This window comes from Phalangium opilio, unplaced genomic scaffold, assembly GCF_054372755.1.
Source record: "Phalangium opilio isolate 3A_F unplaced genomic scaffold, DU_Popi_V2 ptg000022l_1, whole genome shotgun sequence".
Taxonomy (NCBI): Eukaryota; Metazoa; Arthropoda; class Arachnida; order Opiliones; family Phalangiidae; genus Phalangium; species Phalangium opilio.
In genome coordinates, this window is record NW_028324154.1 from 1,217,696 (window position 1) to 1,241,272 (window position 23,577).

The 23,577-nt window shown below is 37.1% G+C and overlaps 2 protein-coding genes across 2 annotated transcripts; both read right to left on the reverse strand.

Annotated features, from left to right (window-relative positions):
• Positions 1-1,137: 1,137 nt before the first annotated feature.
• Positions 1,138-8,016, reverse strand: LOC149694698 (uncharacterized). The gene is made up of 3 exons (XM_089867425.1): positions 7,564-8,016; positions 2,769-7,498; positions 1,138-1,951 (listed from the first exon to the last, which is right to left on the reverse strand). The coding sequence occupies exons 1-3, from the start codon at positions 8,014-8,016 to the stop codon at positions 1,138-1,140; spliced, it is 5,997 nt and encodes a 1,998-aa protein (XP_089723551.1).
• A 3,198-nt stretch (positions 8,017-11,214) lies between these two features.
• LOC149694699 (uncharacterized) lies at positions 11,215-12,950 on the reverse strand. Its single transcript, XM_089867395.1, has 3 exons — positions 12,843-12,950; positions 12,401-12,774; positions 11,215-12,339 (listed from the first exon to the last, which is right to left on the reverse strand). The coding sequence occupies exons 2-3, from the start codon at positions 12,760-12,762 to the stop codon at positions 11,745-11,747; spliced, it is 957 nt and encodes a 318-aa protein (XP_089723521.1). The 5' UTR covers positions 12,763-12,774; positions 12,843-12,950; the 3' UTR covers positions 11,215-11,744.
• Positions 12,951-23,577: the final 10,627 nt, after the last annotated feature.

The following is a 23,577-nucleotide window of genomic DNA, read 5'->3' on the forward strand; positions in this document are numbered from 1 at the left end:
TTCTCAAGGATCCGAAACCATATATATGGGCGTCTTTCTCAAAGATCTTAAGCCACATATATATGGGCGTCTTTCTCATAGATCCCAAGCCATATATATGGGTGTCTTTCTCAAGGATCCCAAGTTAACCATTTAACTTGTCGTTGCAGTTTCATCTGCATACGGCAGATCAAGTTGTTCAAACTTAACTACGGTTGATTTATTAGCATGTATGTGGACTTCTTTTAAAGAATCCCAAATCTATTATGGGTGTCTTTCTCAAGGATCCCAAGCCTTATATGGGTGTCTTTCTCAAGGATCCCAAGCCTTATATGGGTGTCTTTCTCAAGGATCCCAAGCCTTATATTGGTGTCTTTCTCAAAGATCCCAAGCCATATATATGGGGGTTTTTCTCAAAGATCCCAAGCCATATATATGGGTGTCTTTCTCAAGGATCCGAAGCCATATATATGGGCGTCTTTCTCAAAGATTTTAAGCCACATATATATGGGCGTCTTTCTCATAGATCTTAAGCCACATATATATGGGCGTCTTTCTCATAGATCCCAAGCCATATATATGGGTGTCTTTCTCAAGGATCCCAAGTTAACCATTTAACTTGTCGTTGCAGTTTCATCTGCATACGGCAGATCAAGTTGTTCAAACTTAACTACGGTTGATTTATTAGCATGTATGTGGACTTCTTTTAAAGAATCCCAAATCTATTATGGGTGTCTTTCTCAAGAATCCCAAGCCTTATATGGGTGTCATTGTCAAGGATCCCAAGCCTTATATGGGTGTCTTTCTCAAGGATCCCAAGCCTTATATGGGTGTCTTTCTCAAGGATCCCAAGCCCACCATTGACTTTGTAGTTGTGAATTCATTTGGATAGCATAGATCTTGAAGTTTCTTCTAAAAAATGTGTTGGACTGTTAATCTTGTAGTTTGACCCATATCACTGATGATCATAGTAGTTTCATCAAGATGACTATTGACCTTGTAGTTTCATCAAGATCACTGTTGACCTTATAGTTTCAACAAGATCAGTGTTGACTTTGTAGTTTCATCAAGATTACTGTTGAACTTGTAGTTTCATCAAGATTACTGTTGACCTTGTAGTTTCATCAGATCATATTCTTTCATGTCATAGCTTCTGGGTTATTTCAAATGTAAACATATTCCTTTATGATAAGAATAGTAACATTCTCGATAACTAGCGCTGAAAAGGGTGGAAAATTTTTCATCAGCAAATGCCAAATCAAGTTGAGTACCACCATCAGTTGATTGCTTCAAGCTGAGACCTTGTAAAAGTTGAAACCCATTATCAGAGAAGAAATCAACTAGTTTCTGAGATTCAAGAGACGATGTCTCAAGGAGGTTAATGTTGAAGTCGCCAACAATGACGCTGGGAATATCTTCATCATAATAGTCCGCCACACATTTTCCAATACCATATATTATGTCTCGAATGTTGCAATGTGGTGAACAGTAAAGTGCTAGGACAGAAAGGCATAAATCGCCTAACATTCCAGAAAACCACAAGCATTCAATATGACAGGTTCTTGACGGTTCGGCAGTGTACCGACGGATCCTGGTGTGAGTTACATTTTCTTTGATGTAAGCTGATACTCCATATGGTTTTCGTCGAGACTCAAGAGGAAGTCGAATACCATTTAGCTCAGAAAATCCAGGGATTTTAAAATTGTCAGCCTCTTTGGCCCAGGTTTCCACTAGAAATACCATATCTGATTCCATTATTTTGAGATCTGAGATGACATCCGGTAAATGGCAATTTAAAGACTGTACGTTATGTACATAAATAGATATTCTTTTATCCAAAATAGATAGAATCAATGGACAATCTTTTCGAAGTCGCTCCATCTCTAAGGCAACAGCGTCTTTACTTTTAACCACTGGTTTAGGCGCTGTGAACTTTCCCACGATGAACAAACCGTTTGAAGTTTTGGCTCTACTACAGGCAACGTATAATTGAGACCTTTTAATTAGGCCTGTGCGAGTCCAGTTTTTTGGGCTTCTAGTCGAGTCTCGAGTCCTAAAAAAAGGTCTTATAGAATCTCGAGTCGAGTCCTTTAACTGGTATCGAGTCCTCGAGTCCTAAATTCAGCTTCAAAACTACGTCTCAAGTCCAGTGTCGAGTCCTGATAAATTATATCAAGTCCCAGTGGGGTCCAAATAAATTATTTCATGTCAAAATCAAGGCTAAATGTTTTCATATCTTTTATTTTTTACTCTTCATTTGTTCAAATATCACAGCTTGGATATAAAAAGTAACAAACGTCAATAAACCTGTTCTAGCTGACGTCAAATTTTTGTCCAATCATCTGTCCTCTCTAAAATTTAAATCGTTAAAACCCCACTAGATACCGCGCTCTACTTGAATTGAAATTCCGAGTCACCGAGTTCAGGCAATATACATGGATAAAGGATGAGCGTGAGAAAATTTGTTTTCACGCAAGAGGGTAGGCAACTCCCTATCTCGGAAGGCAGCTTATTCGATATATACTTTGTTGCAGCTTCGGTTGTCAGCACGGGAAAGCTAGGCCTGTATGTAATGTAGATTTGTGCGTGCTGACAAGAGACGAAAGAAAAAAAATTCTTTATCCATGGTAAATATTTTTGGACTTGATATGGTGTTAAGCCTCGGTTCGAGTCCTCCTCGAGTCCAGTAGTGAGGATTTTTGTGGACTCGAAACTATTCTCAAGTCCTAAAATTTTGATTTTCAAGTCTCGAGTCGAGTACTCGACTCGAGACTCGATCGAGCACTCGCCTTTGATCGAGTACTCGCACAGGCCTGCTTTTAATACTTCTCTTTTGACCGAGATGAACAACTACTTCGGAGTATGTGTCTCCTTGACTCTTGTGTACCGTAATAGCTTCGGCAATTACTAGAGGATACTGCTTTCTTGATACGTAGATGTTTTTCTGTCCTGATCGTCTGGTGAAACTTCTAACGATCTTCTCAATAGGCGTCCATAATTCGTTAATGTTATTGGCTGCCATTAATCCTTGAAACTGCGCTCTAGTCTCTTTTCCAGTCTTTTCATCATTAAATTCGATCCAAACTCGAACAGGGACCTGTTCACCTTTTCGATTTTGACTATACTGTATTTTTCGTAATCTTCCAGTTGCACCATTTACTAGGCCATCGGCAGTGTTCAAATTGTTGGTGATCATGTACCTGATACCAACCATTAGACTTAATTCTCTTGGTAAACGGCTGGTTTCTTGGGTTTTCAAGGTTTTTACTGCTTCAAGAATTCTTGTTTTGATTTCATTGCTAGCGTCACCCGTAGCCGAGTCAAATGCAACTGAGCATACCTTTTCAGCATTCTGTGAACATAGCTTTAATTCATTAAACGCATTTACTTCATCATTTGTTGCAAACAAATGAAGGGATTCCAGAGGCAGAGGTCTTGAAATAGATGTTTCCAGGCTTCGAAACAAATCGATGTCGGCGGGTGTCATCTCTCCCATGGACATTCGATTTAAAGCCATAGCGAATATTTTGTCATCTTTTTGTCTCATAATTTCGTCAAGCTCATACAGCTTAAATTCTTCCCACAGTGGACTTCCAATTAGCGCCGCATAGGGGTTATTCTTCTCCTTTAAGGGCATGAATGTGTAATTATCCCCAACAGGTGGTAATTGGTTGTAGTCTCCCACGAGAATAACTGAAATACCACCAAAATGCTTTGAAGATCCGAAGATTTGTTGGGCTCTTACATTAATATAATTGAAGATTTTGGCTCCACACATAGATATTTCATCTATTATCAGAAGTTTCAGGCCTAAAAGAGAACACCTTTTTCTGTTCAAAGTGTCATTGTCCAAAGGGTTCATCTTGCCGGAACACTGATTAGTTGGCAAGTTAAAGGCAGAGTGAAGAGTGACACCATCAATATTAAAAGCCGCTTTACCGGTGAACGCTGTTCTTAAAACGGATAATCGTGATGGATCAGCACCAGGCCTGTTCTTTTCAAGTCTGGATACGGCCTCAAAAATGGCTTGAATCAAGAGACTTTTTCCAACACCAGCACCCCCTGTAATGAGAATCCTCAAAGGTTCTTCTTGAGATGTTTTGAAATGATTAAGCACGTAGTAAAAAATCTCTCGCTGCTTCAAGTTAAGTTTTCGAAGCATGCTGTAATATTCTTCATGGTTCACCAGAGTAATTGTTGGAGTGAAATCGGCAGTGCTTGTCTGTTGAATATCAGAAGTTATGTCACAAACAGCTTCTTGAAGAGAGTTGACATAATATTGTGGATCATCCAAAGTGAAACTTCTGTCACGTTCGTTTTGATGTTCAATCATAGGTTGAATATTTTGAACTTCATTTGTATGTTGGTTTTCTCTTACTTCTTGAATCATTTGGTCCAGATCCAAATCATCAATTTCACTTAAAAATTCCCTTCTAGCTTGAGATATTTCTAGCTTATGGGCTTCATAGATTTCTTCAACGTTAGCTTCTAGTAATTCGGTTTCCTCACAACGCCAAGGTAAAAATAACATCAGTTCCACTCGACAGTAATTTTTGAGATCTTTTACCATACTGTACTTTTTGAATCTGATTACTTTGGCCTGCATCCTTTTCCTGACGTATCCTGAAGAATCTTTCAGCTCAAGAGACGTTTCCACAGAAGTCGTTTCAATTTCTTGGTCTTCATCTTCGTTCAAATTTTGGGTTCTTCTATTGCGTTTGGTTCGGGAAAACTCATACCATGAGGCGAAAGCGGCTAGACTGAGATTTTCCAGTTCATCCGGTCTCGCAACGTAGTGCTCGATGATGCCATCAGAAAAAACGTCAGTACTATCATCGGGCAATAATTCCAATTCAGATGGCCTTTTCAGAATGTGCACCCTCTCTTCTGGTGGTGAAGTGTTTATGAAAACGTGAGCACGACTGCTCCGACAAATTGGTATGGAAAGAAGTATGTAGCAGCATTCTTGGGCGCTAATTTCTTCACAATGAATGAATTTATTAGCAATAACCTTTAATCTCTCTTTTATACCACTGCCTTTATTTTTTGCGTCTTTGATAGCTTCTCTGAGAAGCATTGACATACCCTTTTGGGCTTTACCAATGTAGGAAACGATATACATGAGACAGGCGTACGGGTCTAAGACGTATTGGAGATCCATATTAGCGTTCCATAACTCCAAAATCTTCTTGTTGTATGGATTGATTCTAATTTCTTTTGGTGATCTTTTAAGAAGTACAGTGCACCTTCTAATTGGATAAGTTACAGCTGCGATATATTCCTCTTCCGTCACGCTCAGAGTTTCCAAAAATTCTTCAAATGTTTCCGGTGCAGTTTCAACACACAATTTCTCGATAGCATTTCGCACCAATTTGCTTAAGGCTTCAACCTCTTCAACGTTTTCGATTTCATCACGTTTAGAAGGGTCGTAAATAATGGTTCTTCCCATTGGAGGAAAAGGTATTCCAAAACGACACGATGACTGTCCACTATCATTCTTCTTACGACAGGTTTTGGAATGCTTGTGGGTTTGCAGCTTGACCAAGTTGTTCCATTTTTCACTTCCATCCCCCTTCGAGCAAGTAATGTTGGAATCAATGAATATGATAACCTCTTCCAGATTGGAGTTATCGGTTCTCAATTGTGGAGCGTTTTTATTCCAGAGGAGAATATGAGCGTGTGGTGATCCCCTCATTTGGAACTCAATTCTAATATAGTAATCATCAATGGTACCAATCGGTGACTCCTTGCTTCGTAGAAACTTGAAAAATTCTCTCAGACGATAATCAAAATATCTGCTGCAGGTGACAGGGTCCTCGTTGATAAGCTTAGCTCTCTCCATAAATCCCAAGGTTTTGACATATTCTTTCGCAGTGTCTCGCGGGTGTCCGGCAATGACGCACAAGGACTCCAAAAGCTCTTCCCATTTCGACTCAGCCGCACTCAAAGTGAGGAACCACGTAGGATTACCAAGTTGACGAACCATAGCCAAAAGATCTTTCTCACGTTGTTGTAAATAGCCAGGGGAAGATCTGACGCTTTCTAAAACTTTGTAACCATCATCGTGTTTCACCAAGGAATCCAAACTTCCAGGTGCTGTTAATGCTCCCGCTGTGTATGGTTGGCCGGCTTTGGACTTTGTTTTTCTCATGCAAATATTAGTAGCGCTTCGTAGTTTTGACGATACTAATTTAACATAGGAATAACATATTTTCGGAATATTCGAAGCACAACGCCTGTCGCTGCATCTGAACTCCCATTTTATTTGTTGTGTGTATGTTGCCTTCGGTGGTAGCATCAAGGTTTGGCCAGCGTAAATTTGCGGGAAAGAAAGGTATTCAGAGTCTTCATCATAAAGAATAGATTGTGGTCTCTGCCCTTCTCCAGGCGCATAAGCAATACTTTCAATCTGAGGTGTAATTAGATCTTCAGAAGAAAGCAAAAGGGTATCTCTGTTGCCATTATTTAATGGAGTTTCTTCATCAATTTCGTCCCATTCCTCGTCGCTGTCAAGTACTTGTTGAGGTTCTGCTACAGCATTCTCTCGTAGATCTCTACCAATAGAGGGTGTGTTGCTTGCTACAATTGGCATGTCTTCTTCATTTGATACGAAATCTATGCTATTTGATTGGCTGAATTCCAAAGCCACGTCATCTGGAACTGTAACTTCATGTTTTAAATATAGCGGAGTTGTTATTAGGAACTTTAAGGCATCCATAATTTTTCTGGGACGAACGGTTTCAAACATATAGTGGTGTTGATATTCCTTCTTCCTCATGAGTTTAATTTGAACAACTTGAGTGTCACTGGGACTTCTGGGTAGAATTGAAACTGAAGAGTCGATTGAAATGGGTACATTTACGACATTACCGCGAATGCCTCTTTGCTGATCAACTCCTAGTTTTCTTATCTGCATAAATGGTAATCGAGGAGATATCATTCTATACTCCAGTTCCGTTAGATTTTTCAACTCTGAAGGTAATTCGGGAAAAATGTAGCCATTTTCTTTAGAGAGTGGTGGTACTTTCTTTCGAGAAATACAGCTGTGGCAAGAACTACACAACAAAATATGCGACGGTAGCACGTTTTGACGTATTCCTTCAACTGCTAAGTATTTAGCTGAGTCTATTCTTTTAACAGAAGTAAGGAAAAATAGTCCAGAACAGCATTCGCATACATGATCTGGACCATCCAATATATTTTGGAGATAGGTATTTTCATAATATTGTGGATCTTGTTTTCCAAAGGTTCTTCTTTCATGATCTCTTATAAGCTCCCTCTGGACAGAACCTTCACGTCTAATTTGCCTTCTAGAGTTGTCTCTCTGTAATTCAGATTCAGCGTAGAACGGATCTTGACGCCTAATTTGTCTTGTACGATTGTCTCTCTGGATTTCACTTTGTATATAATTGGAATCTAGACGTCTATTCTGTCTCGACAAATTATCTCTTTGATTTTCAGCTTGAGCATAGGCTTCATTTCCCCTTCTTAATTTTTTAGACCTTCTATCTCTCTCCAACTTAGACGGAATAGTACTATTTGTGGGGCCATGGCTAGTTGAAGGGCCATAAAAAATTGGGGGACCTTGGCTAGTTGAAGGGCCATAAAAAATTGGGGGCCCTTGGTTTGTTGAAGGGCCATGAAAAATTGGGGGCCCTTGGTTTGTTGAAGGGCCATGAAAAATTGGGGGCCCTTGGCTTGTTGAAGGGCCATAAAAAATTGGGGGCCCTTGACTTGTTGAAGGGCCATAAAAAATTGGGGGCCCTTGACTTGTTGAAGGGCCATAAAAAATTGGGGGCCCTTGACTTGTTGAAGGGCCATAAAAAATTGGGGGCCCTTGACTTGTTGAAGGGCCATAAAAAATTGGGGGCCCTTGACTTGTTGAAGGGCCATCAAATATTGGGGGACCTTGGCTTGTTGAAGGGCCATCAAATATTGGGGGAACTTGGCTTGTTGCAGAGCCATCAAAAATTGGCGGACCTTGGCTTGTTGCAGAGCCATCAAAAATTGGCGGACCTTGGCTTGTTGCAGAGCCATCAATTATTGGGGGACCTTGGCTAGTTGAAGAGCCATCAATTATTGGGGGACCTTGGCTAGTTGAAGAGCCATCAATTATTGGGGGACCTTGGCTAGTTGAAGAGCCATCAAATATTGGGGGACCTTGGAATGTTGAGCAGTCCTGGTGCTTTGAAAGGTTTGTTAAAGGACTATCGAATGTAGAGTTGTTATTTTTTTCTTTTTTTCAGCATACATTTGTCGGCGACGTGCATTTTCTTTTTCTTTATATTCTGAATTCTGGCGTAATCTCCTCATTCTTTCTTTCGGTGATTCTTTGTCATTTGAAGCCATTTTATAACTCTGTTTAGTTCAACTTATCAAAATACACTATAATGTTTGAGGAATAACTTATTTCGTTAGTGTTATTATTATAAATGTACAGAAATAGATAGGATAGTTTAAAATAAAAATTTAGAAGATAGTGATCTTGCTTGGATCAAAAAATTATTTAAAGTGAATAGGCTTAACAATGTTGAATTGCAATAGTTTATAATAATTTACAACCTAGTAAAATAAAGTAAAGGGAAACTTAAAATTTAGAGAATGAAAAATTAAAAACGTTATAGTTTAGCAAGTGCTGCAAGCAGTTAGCAACTTTAACGCTGTACAGTACAAGGCTTAATAATATGAGAAGTTTGAGAACAACTGGGAACTGGCCCCGAGTTGTTTTACACTACAAGAGAATAATTAGATTAAAGATATAGCTAAAAAAACTACAATAAATGTGATCTTGCCTAGATCACCAAATAATACTTAGCTGCAATAATTATTATTTAAGTCTTCAAAGTAAATCATTCGGCGATATATGTTATGAAGTCAAGAAAGACTCAAAAGTCGATAACGTCACGTGACGTTCGCAGGTAAAAACCGCAGGCTGGGCAGAGAGAATTTAAAAGGGGAGTGGAAGGGGTGGTTTGGAATGTAGCGCAACGTCGTCTGCTAAACGTTATCTAGGCAGGTCGATTTCCGGTATGATGCGTTTGTAATAGATAGATTTTAGAACACGTGACCGGAAACTCGCCTACCCCAAAAAGCTCAACGCGACATCTTGTTTGGGCGTCATCACGTTTAATAGAGTCAAAGGGGGGGGCCTTCCACTCCCCTTCTAAATTCTCTCTGGGCTGGGCCGGAAATAAGCACATTTTATTGGACCATGTCCAATGTCCTACTGGACATTGTCCAATAAAATTTTAAAATGCCCCATAATTTTATTAAAAACTTCCCGAAGTTTTGATAGCTTAACTATGAAAATGTGACACTATTTTTGCTCAATCCAGTGGACATAAAATTTATGTCATAAATTTTGAAGTCAAAGGGGACGTCACTGGATACATGTACCATAAATTTTTTTTCTTATTTCCGGCCCTGACCGCAGGTGCAGTGCACGAGTTTGAATTTCGGAAAAGCTAGACACTTATCTCACGAATCTTAGATCCTCCCCCAACAGAAAGCTCCCTATTTTGTAGATGGATACTGGTTCCAATTTCAAATATTTATTATTTTATTTTAAAATCAAAACATTTGTGGAAGGTTTCTTGATGTCGGATGTGTGGCGCACTCCTGTAAGCCAAGCTACTGGGCGACAAAGTTTGGGGGAATAAGGGACTTGTCGGCGATGCTCTCCTAAAGGTGACGACTACCCCGTGTCCGCAGGCGGTGACTTACCCCATTTCCATCATCCGTCACCACCTGTACAAACCATAACTCCTTCCCTGTTTAATCACATACGACCGCTTCACTCACGGCCCTTCAGAGTGGGCCGCGTTGGGTCTCCCGCTCTAAAATGCTCTAGTAGGCAGTGTGAAAAAAAGAAAAAAATATTTCTTGATGACGTAGTTTTAGTTCAAATGTTTTGAAAATTGATAACGAAAACGCATGGTCTTTGCCAAGTAGAGCAAACTCCAATTGATGCTAATAAAGATTTAAATCTCAATATTTAACAAATGATCATATAGGCGCATGTCAGTCAATTTACAACCATGTCCAGCTTTTATTTAAAAACAAAAATCATTCAGCTTGAATTGAGTCAACATGTACCAAATCTTAAAGTCATTTACATTTTAATAAAAACATGAATTAAGCATATTGAAAAATTGGGGGGATTTCATAACTATACAGAAAAATTGGGGGGATTTCATAACTATACAGAAAAATTAGGGGGATTTTCATAACTATATTAAAATATTGGGGGGTTTTCATAACTATATTGAAATATTGGGGGGTTTTCATAACTATATTGAAAAATTGGGAGATTTCTATTTTCATAACTATACAGAAAAATTGGGGATTTTCATAACTATATGGAAAAATTGGGGGAATTTTCATAACATTGGAAAATTGGGGGGATTTTCATAACATTGGAAAATTGGGGGGATTTTCATAACTATATTGAAAAATTGGGGGGATTTTCATAACTATATTGAAATATTGAAAAATTGGGGGGATTTTCATAACTATATTGAAAAATTGGGGGGATTTTCATAACTATATTGAAAAATTGGGGGGATTTTCATAACTATATTGAAAAATTGGGGGATTTTCATAACTATATGGAAAAATTGGGGGGATTTTCATAACTATATGGAAAAATTGGGGGGATTTTCATAACTATATGGAAAAATTGGGGGGATTTTCATAAAAATATTGAAAAATTGGGGAGATTTTCATAACTATATTGAAAAATTGGGGGATTTTCATAACTATATGGAAAAATTGGGGGGATTTTCATAACTATATTGAAATATTGAAAAATTGGGGGGATTTTCATAACTATATTGAAAAATTGGGGGGATTTTCATAACTATATTGAAAAATTGGGGGATTTTCATAATTATACAGAAAAATTGGGGGATTTTCATAATTATACAGAAAAATTGGGAGATTTCTATTTTCATAACTATATGGAAAAATTGGGGGGATTTTCATAACTATATGGAAAAATTGGGGGGATTTTCATAACTATATTGAAAAATTGGGGGGATTTTCATAATTATACAGAAAAATTGGGGGATTTTCATAACTAAACAGAAAAATTGGGGGGTTTTCATAACATTGAAATATATGGGGGGTTTTCATAACTATATTGAAATATTGGGGGGGTTTTCATAACTATATTGAAAAATTGGGAGATTTTCATAACTATTTTGGAAAATGGGGAAAAACATCACTATTGGTAAATTTCCTAGAGATGGAAGAAATATTTGTTTAGATAAAATATTTTTCATTAAAATTGTGGGACGTCGCATTTCAGACTTAAAGTTCAGATAAAGTACGTCTATATCACTTAAAAAGACTAGGTATTTTCGGCGCATTTCAGATATAAAGTTCAAATAAAGTACCTCTATATCACTTAAAAAGATGAAGTATTTTTGGCGCATTTCAGATTTACAGTTCACATAAAAGAACCTCTATATCACTTAAAAAGACTAGGTATTTTCAAAACAAGGCTTAAAGTAAACCACTCTAATCACCTGGCAAAAAATTGATACACGTTTCACTAATTCTTTGTTCTCAATAGTCTCTTATCACAACGTCTGTAGATATTTTTAGTTCACAGCTTAAAATAGTTGATGTTAACTAATTTAAGGAAGTCTTAAACTGTCAAAATTTGTTTAAAAGTTCTTAAGCATTGAGCGTTGGATTATTGTTTAAGCCTATGAATTCTTTTTTATCTGTGGCATTAGGAATTTCAACCTCATTTCATTTGTTTACTCTAGATTCACACACTCAGATTTTGAAGGTGATACATTAATGGTTTCAGGTGTCATTTTCGTAGTTTTCTCGACTTCCACAGACTTTAATTCTAGAGCTGATTTTTTTGATTGAGCATCAAAAACTATATCACACGTTTCACTACTATTCTTTAAATTCGCTCCACAACTTTCAGGAACAATTTCCAGGCTTGAAGTAGTTGGAGAAACCAGTGGTTTAGGTACTTCAGAAATGGACTTTTCAGGAACAATTTCCAGGCTCGAATTAGTTGGAGAAACCAGTGATTTAGGTACTTCAGAAATGAACTTTTCAGGAACAATTTCCAGACTCGAAGTAGTTGGAGAAAGTGATGTTTCAGGTACTTGAGAAATGATTAAATCAATTTCATCTTCAGAGTAGCAAGGAAGAATTTTGGAGCACACTCGTTTCGGTGTTGTTGAAGATGTCATAGATTGACACTCTGAATGCTGACGTTTTACTGGTGAAGCACAAACAGGACTTTGATTGCTTGGCTGGCGCCACAATGAATTATTTGGAGATCTTGTTGGTGACAAATATATTGGTCTAGGCGCAGGTCCATACCCTTTACGACTAAAAATTATTATATAAAATAAACTGTTCTGCCATATAATATGTCAGATTGTTGACTTACTCTTCTAAGTTTAAATTAAGGTAACAGCCCCTTTTGATATTGTAAGCAGTATAAATCCGTCTGAGGTCCTTGCTCATGTTCCAAGAAAAATATATCGCGTGAATGGCAGACTTGTAATCAGCATATGCTGTGTTACCTCCAGTAGCGGCAATTACTCTCTCCAATACATACGGGTTCAACGAATTAATATACGCGAAAGCGCATATTTTCAAAATTTGGTCAGGAGACTCTGAATGTTTTAACATAATCCATCTCCTTATGTCTTCTGGCCACAAACTCTTTTTCCCTATAACAGCCTCCATTTCTAATAGTGGGTTTTTAAATATTTTTGGGCTAGTTGAAGTTGAGTCAGATGACGCCATTGATACCAATAACTGATATAAAACCAAATATAATTCTCACGTTAACTATAATCATTCATTTGAAGTTGAATTTAACGTACCTTTTGGAAGACCAAGAATCAAACAATATGACTATCTGAGGTTAAATGACATCAAATTCCCTTCTAACAAACTCAATTTCAACATGGATAATTAATATACCCATGGATGAAATAACTCGACATTCAATAGTTTACAATTACGTTTCGGCTTAGATTCAATTTCTCGAGTTACCATTAATTCAGTTCTTTTTAAAATTAATTTCAATATCAAAATTAGTTAAATCCTCACGTTAGTCCTTATTACCGTTAATTTTTAGTTCTATTTAACATTAGTTTGACTATAAATATTAATTCTAACATACCGAGGCAACATTCATGATTAATCACAATTAAGTATCTCAAACCAATAACCACTTTGTCAACGTGACCAACCAAGGCTTAACTACGCCAATTTTTTTCAACAAGCCTGATAACCGAGGCTTAGGTACACTTGTATTTTAAGTAAACAGCACACTCACTAAACATTGCAGATCATTCGTAACTAATAATTACGTGGCCCCTTACATACCCTTTCAATTTCAGAAATTTATGTTTAACCCACTTTTTAAAAGAAACGAAACCTTGGGCATTGCCATTCCAAGTAACTGCCAACTAACACTTTTTGCGACTCTAGTTCCAGCAACAATGAAAAGGTTATTTTTTTCACAACAATTTCTTTCCACCCCCATAAAAAAGGGTGAAGCGCCACCTAATAGAGATATGTTACTGATCTTTAAAAATTCATATATCATTAAACATATTTTCCAAAAATAATAACAATTAACATTATTTGTTAATTAGTTTCCGTTCTGAAAAAAATAACCAGCAGTTCAAAGGTTTGAAACTTGTTAATATTACTTATATTTTAAAATGAAATGTGAAAATTTTCAAATATAAGAATCTTCTGACACCTAGAACGTTCATGCTTCAAGTTGATATATAATTAGTATACTTTCGAACTTTTAAACTTTATCATTAGTTTTGGCTAAAATATACCCGTGTCTTTGACTTTGTGCTCCGCTTTTAGAAATATTCTTAGTAGTCTTTGTATCACAAGGTTGCTTTTAGAAATATTCTTAAAAGTCTTTGTATCATAAGGTTTTTAAATATTTTTAGGTTAATAGTTTCAAATATTTATAACTACACTAGTCTTAAATGGGTAAATTTTGTTTAAAAGTTCTTTCTTTAAGGGAGACTAAATTTGTCAGCCATTTTTTATCGATTTATATTGATAAAATAACCTCAAATCATTAACTTAACAAAACGTTTGCGTTAATTATATATATATAGATGTTCAAAGTTTCAAAAGTTGAAATGCTGAGTTTAACTCTCATTTTTGGAAATAACTTTCTTCTACATTCTAGCTGCCTAAAATATTATTTCAACTTATGACCCATGGAGGGCAATGTTTCACTTGTTGCTATTCATGTAAAATTCAGCATTTGGGTAACTTATTCTAAAAACATTTTACCGTGAAAAACTGAGACATTTTAATAAAGGTTAGATAGACTTACCCCTGAGATATAGACGTCATTTTGATTTTTATTGAAGATTATTAAATAAATGTTGATCAACATTTCTTTTGAATCTTCATAAACACTCTTGGTAACAGAAATTTTTCCATACGGTAGTATATATCACAGTGTATTTAATTTGAGGGTTAATTAACACCGCACACTTTGTGTGATTGATGTAAAATTCAGCATTTAGGTAACTTAAAGACTGATAACTGATAATTACGTGGCGCAATTATGGGTTCGACAACGTGACCAACCAACACGAATTTCCTCAACAACGACATAACCGAGACGACTATTAAATAAATGTTCATTAATTCTCACGTTATCAATTCAACAATTAGTGTTAACAACTCCGACAATTTGAGGGTTAATTAACACCGCACACTTTGTGTGATTGATGTAAAATTCAGCATTTAGGTAACTTAAAAGACTGATAACTGATATTTACGTGGCGCAATTATGGGTTCGACAGTGTTAACAACTCCGACAACGTGACCAACCAAGGCTTAAATACACCTATTTTTAAACAGCAGTTCAAACCGACCCTGTCCGTCAATCCGGTAACTGATAATGACGTGTCGCAATTAAACTATACTAACTTCCTCAATCGGTTAATTTTAATTTTAAACTTAGACTATATAATCATTTATAAAATTATCACTAATCTAGCTAAACTTGGGGTCTTGGACTGCTCGCTTAACTATCAGACGAGTTTGACTTTGACTCTTTATAAACACGTACCAGGGATGCCAGATTGAAAACCTTGAACCCGCCAAAATGAAATTGGAAACAAGCCCCAAAAAACCGCCAATCGGTATTTCGAAAAGAAGCCCAAAAAAACGGACTAAAATAGTATAATATTAATTAAATTAAAGTATAATATTAATTAAATTTAAAGTATAATATTAATTAAATTTAAAGTATAATATTAATTAAATTTAAAGTATAATATTAATTAAATTTAAAGTATAATATTAATTAAATTTAAAGTATAATATTAATTAAATTTAAAGTATAATATCAATTAAATTTAAAGTATAATATTGATAATATTAATTAGATTTAAAGTATAATATTGATAATATTAATTAAATTAAAGTATAATATTGATAATATTAATTAAATTAAAGTATAATATTAATTAAATTAAAGTATAATATTAAAGGGTATGAGAAGCTTCGTTTGAAAAACCTCTGATTTATATAGCAAAAGATAGAATTAATTACTGTGAATTCAGAAATATCAAGCTTTTAATTCTCCGATTTCTAGTTATTTGGCAATATGCATTTGAAAATGCTTCATATGAAATTATTTAAAATCCACTTTTTAAAAGTTTTTAAGAAAGGCTACAACGTTTTCTTGTTTTTGACGTCACACACGCGAGATGGTGCCACTCTCTCCGCTATCAAAGCATAGACAGAGCACGAGACGGGTATAGCTCGCGCTCGCGCTCCTTGTATAGGTTTGCCCGTGTGATGTCATAAACCAACCGAACAAGCTGACAAGACAAAATAATTTATATATCGAAGCTGAGTTTTCGTGATTTTCCAATGGATTTTAAAAATAGAAACTTTGGTTCAATTATATTAAAAACTTTATATTTTGAAAGTAGAGACTTGAAAGTGTAATATAATACCACTTTCGTGCTAAAATATGATATGAAATTGTAAATTCCCATACCCTTTAATTAAATTAAAGTATAATATTAATTAAATTAAAGTATAATATTAATTAAATTAAAGTATAATATTAATTAAAGCATAATATGGTAAACTTTGCCTGCTTATTCGTTTCTCTCTACATTCAAGACTGATAAGGTATTAGGAAAAGAACTCTAAGCTTCAGACGTGACTTTGAGGCCGACTTAACGTCATATTAACGTGGTAGTGGGCGATTATTTAATTTCTCTCCCTTAGCGCGAGTAGTGATAGCTACCTAGATACGCATGGATCCAAGATGGCCGCCACCCCAAGATGGCCGCCACTACCCAACTCCAACCAAAGGGCCAACCCTAGATTGTGTTATTTTATGGAGAAATCTTACCTGATATTCCCTACCTTCCACCGTGCTATGGGTATTCCTGCCTTCCACCATGCTATGCCCCCAAACAAGTCTAAACCAACCCAGACTTGTGTTATTTTGACAGATCCCTGTTTGAATTTCCCGCCATAAACCCATGTCTGAGAAACAAAGACTAATATACAAATAAAGATTTTTTAATAACAAATACCAAATAATATATATATAATAAAATAGAGAATAACAAGAATATAAATATAAACAAAGATATTGCCATTGTTTGTCATTAAGAAGGTCAATACTTCTTTTCTTTGAGTTGTGGTTTGTTCCCATGTTACATACTAAATTCTAAATTAAAAAAAAAACAAAAATATTTACCGCCACTTTTACCGCTAATGAAACCACTTTTTAAATCGTAATTTTGAAGGTAATTGTTCTTATCTCTAGTGTAAAAGCATCTTGTTCAAAGTGACATTTTGATTTTCAAAACTTGATATTTTAGTCGAAATCTTAACTGAAAGCCGCTCTTTAAATCGTAATTAGCGCCACTAGCTTTCTTCATGCATTCTGATGGCTGACGTCAAGTGGCGTAAGATAAACGATGCCGGATGAATTTTGATGAAAGACAGGCAGGGTAATCGAGGATTGTTAGAGAAAGATATTTTAAGTAAAGTCCTCCATTGGTTCTCGAAGATCATGGACCGAGGCTTGGTTGTTTTTTCGTTACTTCTTGTGTCCAAAATGTATCCAGCGGAAGAAGTAGCAGGACTTAACTTAAAGTCGATTTTCCTTCATTGCGGTAGTCCGTTGTATGGACGCATATGACACCGCAATGAAGGTTGATTCTTGGCTATCAATTGGATCAGGGCTACTTTCTTTTTCCATACTATAATCGGTAATGTTTTATTTAATTATGAAAAACTAAATTTTTGTTATAAATGATTCCGAAAATCTTACTTGATAGCCAACTTAGAACCCGACAAGTCGGGTTCTAATGAATCGAATTTGGTCTCTTCCCAGACTATTCCTGAGAAGAGCCAGATGGAACAATCGAATTTGGTCTCTTCTCACACAGCTTTTCAAAAGCTGTGTGAGTCCACGATCGGCGGGTAAAGACATCTTCGTACTGGTACTGAGTAGTTTTATGGATAAGCGTCTAGTTAAACAACTGATAACTCTCTCTTTAAAACACGGTTCTTATATACTAAAAGATCGAGGTCAAATTTAATATTAGAAGAGTTCTCTAGGCAATGCTTTCGATAAATTTATTTGTTACCGACCCCCAATCTTTAATCTATTTTATTGGATGCGGTTTAATTAACTATTCACGACTTTCACGTAGATGCTGCAAGGATGACGACTTAAAACCTTCCTTGTTTTGACGAAAATATTTTATTGGATGCGGTTTAATTAACTATTGACGTAGATAGTTCAAGGATGACAACTTAAAACCTTCCTTGTTTTGAGGAAAATATTTTATTGGATGCGGTTTAATTAAGTATTCACGACTTTCACGTAGATGGTTTAAGGATGATGACTTAAAACCTTCCTTGTTTTGAGGATAATATTTTATTGGAGACGGGTTAATTAACTATTGATGTAGATGGTTCAAGGATAGTGACTTTAAAGGCTTAACAATTTTGTTGTTTTGATGAAAATAAACTGAGTGTTTTTCAAGATTGCCAATGGCTCAATGGTTTAAGGCAGGGTTTACTAATGTGATACCCAAAAAGGTGGCGAGTTCAAATCCCGGCCAGTCCACCGAGCCATTGGCAATCTTTTTTATGTATAAAATAACGTTAGCCTAAGAGATCAGTGTTAGTTGGTAAACAAGCGTCAGTCATGAATGACGCCTTTTTTAACTCTAGCGTCTAATACGTGTCTAGATATATATCCAAACAATACTCAGTCAAGTTTTAAAAATTATTTGCATCAGCCCCTTAACTTGACTAGTGATTATGAAGTTGGGTTGGCGGAAATCATATTTCCAAATCATTGGGTGAATATAAGCGAAGAGTTTAACAAGTTTGAAATTCAGGTCGTAAATGATCCAAATAGTGACAAATATGCGGCTATTCGAGAGCCTGTTGAATATCAAAAAATAGAGATACCAGTCAATCGTTATACAAAGACCAAAGAGTACGAACTGCCCCAAAATTTTGTCGAGCTGTTAAATGATGATGTAAACAGTCATCCGTATTTAAAAGGCAAATTATCTTTTAAATTAGTGAATAAATATAAAGACGGGGCCCTAGGAAAACAGTTAGATACAAACTTTCCCGTTTACTTGCAAGTTTTAGGAGAGGAAAACATACGGTTCAAAATACCAGCTGATTCCCCCTTGGCCACGCTATTTGAATTTAAAGAGAATAATTACGAAGATGTTCCCTATATATCCAAATATCCTGTATCAAAGCATGCTAAAAATATAAGTTTAAATTACACTAATAATTACGTGGAAATCGAAATTGATAATGTTGGAGATAGTTTTAAAAAAAATTTGATTAAAAGTACATTCCCAAGGCCCCCATTAAACGTAAAACAAACTACGAAGTTCCGCCAATAAGAAAAAAGCCTCAGCCGGAATATAGGCCTGTACCGCCATCTATACCTATTTTACCGCGAACTACGCCTTTTCTTCCGATACCCGTTGCTACGACTGAACCCGTAGTACTTGTACAACCACAGCCAGCTAAAATAACCCCTCCACCCAAAATAACTTTTCCAAAACAAAACCCTCCTAAACCTGACTTACCGAAACCCTACTATCCAAAGCCCAAACCACCTAAGCCCGAGTTACCAAAGCCAAAGCCAAAGCCAAAACCGCAGCCACCCAAGCCTGAACTACCGAAGCTTCCAGCTCCGGATCCCCCCAAAATACCAGCTCCGGATCCCCCCAAAATACCAGCTCCGGATCCCCCCAAAATACCAGCTCCGGATCCCCCTAAAATACCAGCTCCGGATCCCCCTAAAATACCAGCTCCGGATCCCCCTAAAATACCAGCTCCGGATCCCCCCAAAATACCAGCTCCGGATCCCCCTAAAATTCCAGCACCCGAGGTTCCGAAACCCTCTACCTTTGAACCACTGACGCCGACCCCCTCGCCAACAGAGGTTGAGGAAATATATATATTTCCAGACTCCTCAAAACCTGACTTACCGAACCCCGACCTATCAAAACCCGACCCATCCAAGCCTGACCTCTCAAAATCTCCAGACTCTACAACATCCTCTACTTTTGAGCTACCCATATTACCGACCCCCTCCCCACCACCGGTTGATGAAAAACCCTTGTTTCCGCAGCCGGTTGATCCGTCGAAAAAAAAAAGCCTGAACCGATTATTCCCGAAGAGCCTAAGCCTATTAACCCTGAAGATTATGACAATTACACAGTATTGTTCTTACCTCTAACTTTTAAAGCCAGTAAAACGCCAGAGAAAAACACCGAAGGGCTTTATCGAGCCGTAGCCAACACTTAAGAAAAATTAGTATTTAAAAAAATTCAAGTAACATACCACACAGTAGATAATTGGGGGTATGCTATCGTGTATAATTTCAAAACACCGGAATGGGTGGAAATTAAATTTTCTCCCCAAGTAGCTAAATTGCTTGGCGCTGAACCCGATAGATATTACTCCGGAAGACACCAACTAGGGCCCTTGAGCATGACGGTAGAAGAATATACTATAGACAAAGACAATGCATACGTAGAATATCGCGTCAATAGAACCATAAAGCGCTACACCCCCTGGGAAGAACCCTGGCTTTATTTCTTTTTTAAAATGTCAGGAGAGTTTAGATCGACAGATGATTATAAGATTTATGATGATATTGCCGAAAACCTCCAAATAAATGCGCGCAATTTTGACCCTTTAAGATTACATCAGGCCGAATTTAGCGTTATTAAACAAGGAGCGGAACGTTATTTTAGAGTCTATTGTCCGGCAAAAATTGAAATGCTCTTCCCAAAGGAATTGCGTGATATATTAAATTTAGAAGCTGCATACGTTGGTGGGACGTTTCTATCCACTAAACCCTTAGAGCGTAATTTTACGCATTTCAAAACAACTGATGACACATTTGTAAATTATCGCGTTCATGACTCACTAATGTATCTATTTACTAAGACTAGTGTCACAAAAATCAAAATACCCGCGGGCGATTATACCTGCGATTTTACGGCAAGCGGGGCCGTAATTCCCTTCTCTTTACATTTAAAAATTATAAATCAGTTATTGGGGGTTCAAGAATATATGCCCCGCCGGTATTTTAAAATGTACATTCTCAAAACGGCGCTGGAAGATAGATTTTATGTTCGTCTCGAAATAGAGCCAGGTGTTCGCGTGTCGGTAGCTGGACCAATGGCTCAGTTATTTAACATTCCCGAAGAGGGAGAATTTTTTAAACACAGTCATTCGGGAGTAGCTCTGGTAAATTCTCGATTAAGAATAATGACCCTGACAGCGGATAATAATTTTTGGACTAGCGAATACGATGTGGATAGATTTCCAGAAGACCCAAATATGGCTGACCAGCCGTATTTACCCGGGTCTCAAGCCAGACGAGTTGACAATTACGCGTGCGAGATTCCTCCCGGGGTATATTACCATATTAGCGATGTTTTAAGTGCTATGAGCGAAGCCATGTCGCCGACGCATAGAAAAAGTCTAAAATTTACGCAGAATGTAGACGGAACCGTCACGGTTTCAAAACTGAACGATACGGTCTCAATTTTGTTTCCCAAAACAACACCCGGACGAGGACTGGGACGATTGCTAGGTTTTAGTAGTAATCAATTGGATCGGTATATCAATAACGAGACGTCAGAGTTTCCCGCGGATATCATGAGAGGCGTCGATGCCATGTTTGTTTATACCAATATTATCCGTCAACAAGTAGTGGGTGGTGGTCAAGCCCCTCTGCTACGTTTCATAAAAATGCCGGCTTTTTCGCTGCTAGACGAGGAGAACCAGGAAATATTTAATAATATCGACTTTTATCCGATTTCAACCAGCGATATACAAGAAATTGAAATTGAATTGAAATCCGATTACGGGGAAAATATCCCGTTTAATTTAGGCAAAGTATATATTAAACTGTTTTTTAGGCGTCGACGTCAATAGAACAGGAGCAATGGTACCTAATAGATACACTCTGTATTTCCAAAGAGGATCCTCCCTTCCGGCTTTACACGCAAACGTTTTCCAATCGGGGGGTCGTTTTAGTGTAGGCGGTATTTTCAATTCTTTATTGCGCAAAATTACACCCTTTATTAGGCCGGCCATTAGTACTTTAGCGTCCGAAGCTGTTGGGTTAACGAGTAGAGTAATTAGCGATGCACAAAACCCCGGAATATCACCTCGAGAATCGATTAAACGAAATGTCAAACAATCTATAAATTCCCTACTACATAAAGGCGTGGACCGGTTCGTCAACACTCAGAGCGGGACGGGCCGAAAACGAAAGAGGACTGCTAAAACAAGCCGGAGCAAACGTGTTAAGCGACGCACTAAACGCGATTTTCTAGACTAAACATGTCGACCTACGAAAGTGTTCTATCCGATTTTGAAGTATTTGAAAAGCCAGTGGTGAATAATAATATTGTTGGGACTAAAACGACTGCTCATTATCCAATTGCCCCCCTAGCTAATGCTAAATATGTAGAATTTATCATTCCTCCCTCTAACAATTATCATGATTTGACTAAAACTCTTTTGAGATTAAAATTTCGCGTTTTACACGAGGACGGCACGGCCGTTCCAGATGCGGAAAAGAAAGTCTCGGTAACAAATTTAATAATTGCCTCGCTATTTTGTCAAGTAGAATTATTTCTTAATGGCGTTGCCATCCAGCAACCTAATAATATGTACCCATATATGGCCTATTTTAAAATACTTTTAAATTATGGACAAACGGCGGCCAATTCCTGGTTAACTTCTATGTTATATTATTTGGATACCATTATCGATCCGGCGACGGCTTTAGCAGACGCCAATATTAACAAGGAAGATAATGGTATTGGTCGTCGCGCTAAACGCGTGGCAAAATCAAAGACGTGCGATGTAATTGGCGAATTATTTTTGGATATGTTCAAAACGCCCAAATTCTTACTAGATAATATCGAGGTGCGAATTAGACTTCATCGAAGCTCCACGGATTTCGCTATTATTCACAATGAAGCGGGCAAAAAGTATAAGATTGATTTAACGGAATGCACCTTGTTTACGCGCGAAATTGAGGTTAATCCCGAACTGCAACTAGCTCACGCCCAGATGTTAAACTCGGGAATAAACGCTCGCTACGAAGTAAACTCTATTGTTATGAAAAATTTCTTAATAACCACTGGAACGCAAGATTTTATTAGGGACAGCTTGTTTACGGGGCAATTACCCTCGCGAACTGTCGTGGCTTTCGTTACTAATAAAAAATTTGTAGGGGAAGCAACTTCTAACCCCCTGGATCTCCAACATTTCAAACTCGATTTCATGCAATTCTCTTTAAATTCACAAAATTATCCCGATATCCCGTTTACGCCCAATTTTGACGACGATCAATACGTTAGATGTTACAATTCTTTATTCGAGGGTCTCGAGATATTAGGTCTTGACCGGGGAAATATAATTTCTTACGATTTATATAAGAAGGGCTTTTTTGTCGTTGTTTTTGATTTGAGTAGAGAACATCTCGCTTCGTTAGGTCTAAATTCCATGCCCCAGACTGGTAACTTGCGATTATCGTTAAGATTTAGCTCTCCGCTAACCGAAAACGTCACGTGCATTGTCATGGCCGAATTTCCAAACAACCAATTAATAATATCTAAAAACAGAGAAATAATTTATAATCACCCCAACGTATAAAAGACTAAAACTTTATAAATACAATATCAGTCGCGAGCCAATATGCACCCAGTACACACCGTCACGCCAAAGCTCGACATTTGCGTCATTGAGTCAATTGAACCTAAAATATTAATTCAAAGATCGGATACGCGTACAAAAACTATATTAAAACCTAACGACTGGTACGCTTTGTTTCGGTTTCAAAATGAACTCACGTCCTTTTTTGACGGAAAAATACCTCGCTATCATATTTGGTTGCCCGTCAAAGAGCGCCTCAAGCTGGAATGCTTCGTCAACTCGAAAGATGAACGTATAATCGATCTTCGATACTATGAACGAGGCAGCGGCAGTCGTTATTTCCTGAACTTTAGCACCAGC

What these genes read in the sequence shown, in the direction of transcription:
- LOC149694698 (XM_089867425.1), bottom strand. Translation starts at nt 8,016, where the DNA reads ATGGCTCTGCAACAAGCCAAGGTCCGCCAATTTTTGATGGCTCTGCAA. An exon ending in TGGCCCTTCAACTAGCCAAG is followed by an intron (nt 7,499 to 7,563) that starts GTCCCCCAATTT and finishes ATTCCGTCTAAG; the next exon opens with TTGGAGAGAGATAGAAGGTC. An exon ending in GTGCGAGTACTCGATCAAAG is followed by an intron (nt 1,952 to 2,768) that starts GCGAGTGCTCGA and finishes CGTTGCCTGTAG; the next exon opens with TAGAGCCAAAACTTCAAACG.
- LOC149694699 (XM_089867395.1), bottom strand. Translation starts at nt 12,762, where the DNA reads ATGGCGTCATCTGACTCAACTTCAACTAGCCCAAAAATATTTAAAAAC. An exon ending in CTTAATTTAAACTTAGAAGA is followed by an intron (nt 12,340 to 12,400) that starts GTAAGTCAACAA and finishes AATAATTTTTAG; the next exon opens with TCGTAAAGGGTATGGACCTG.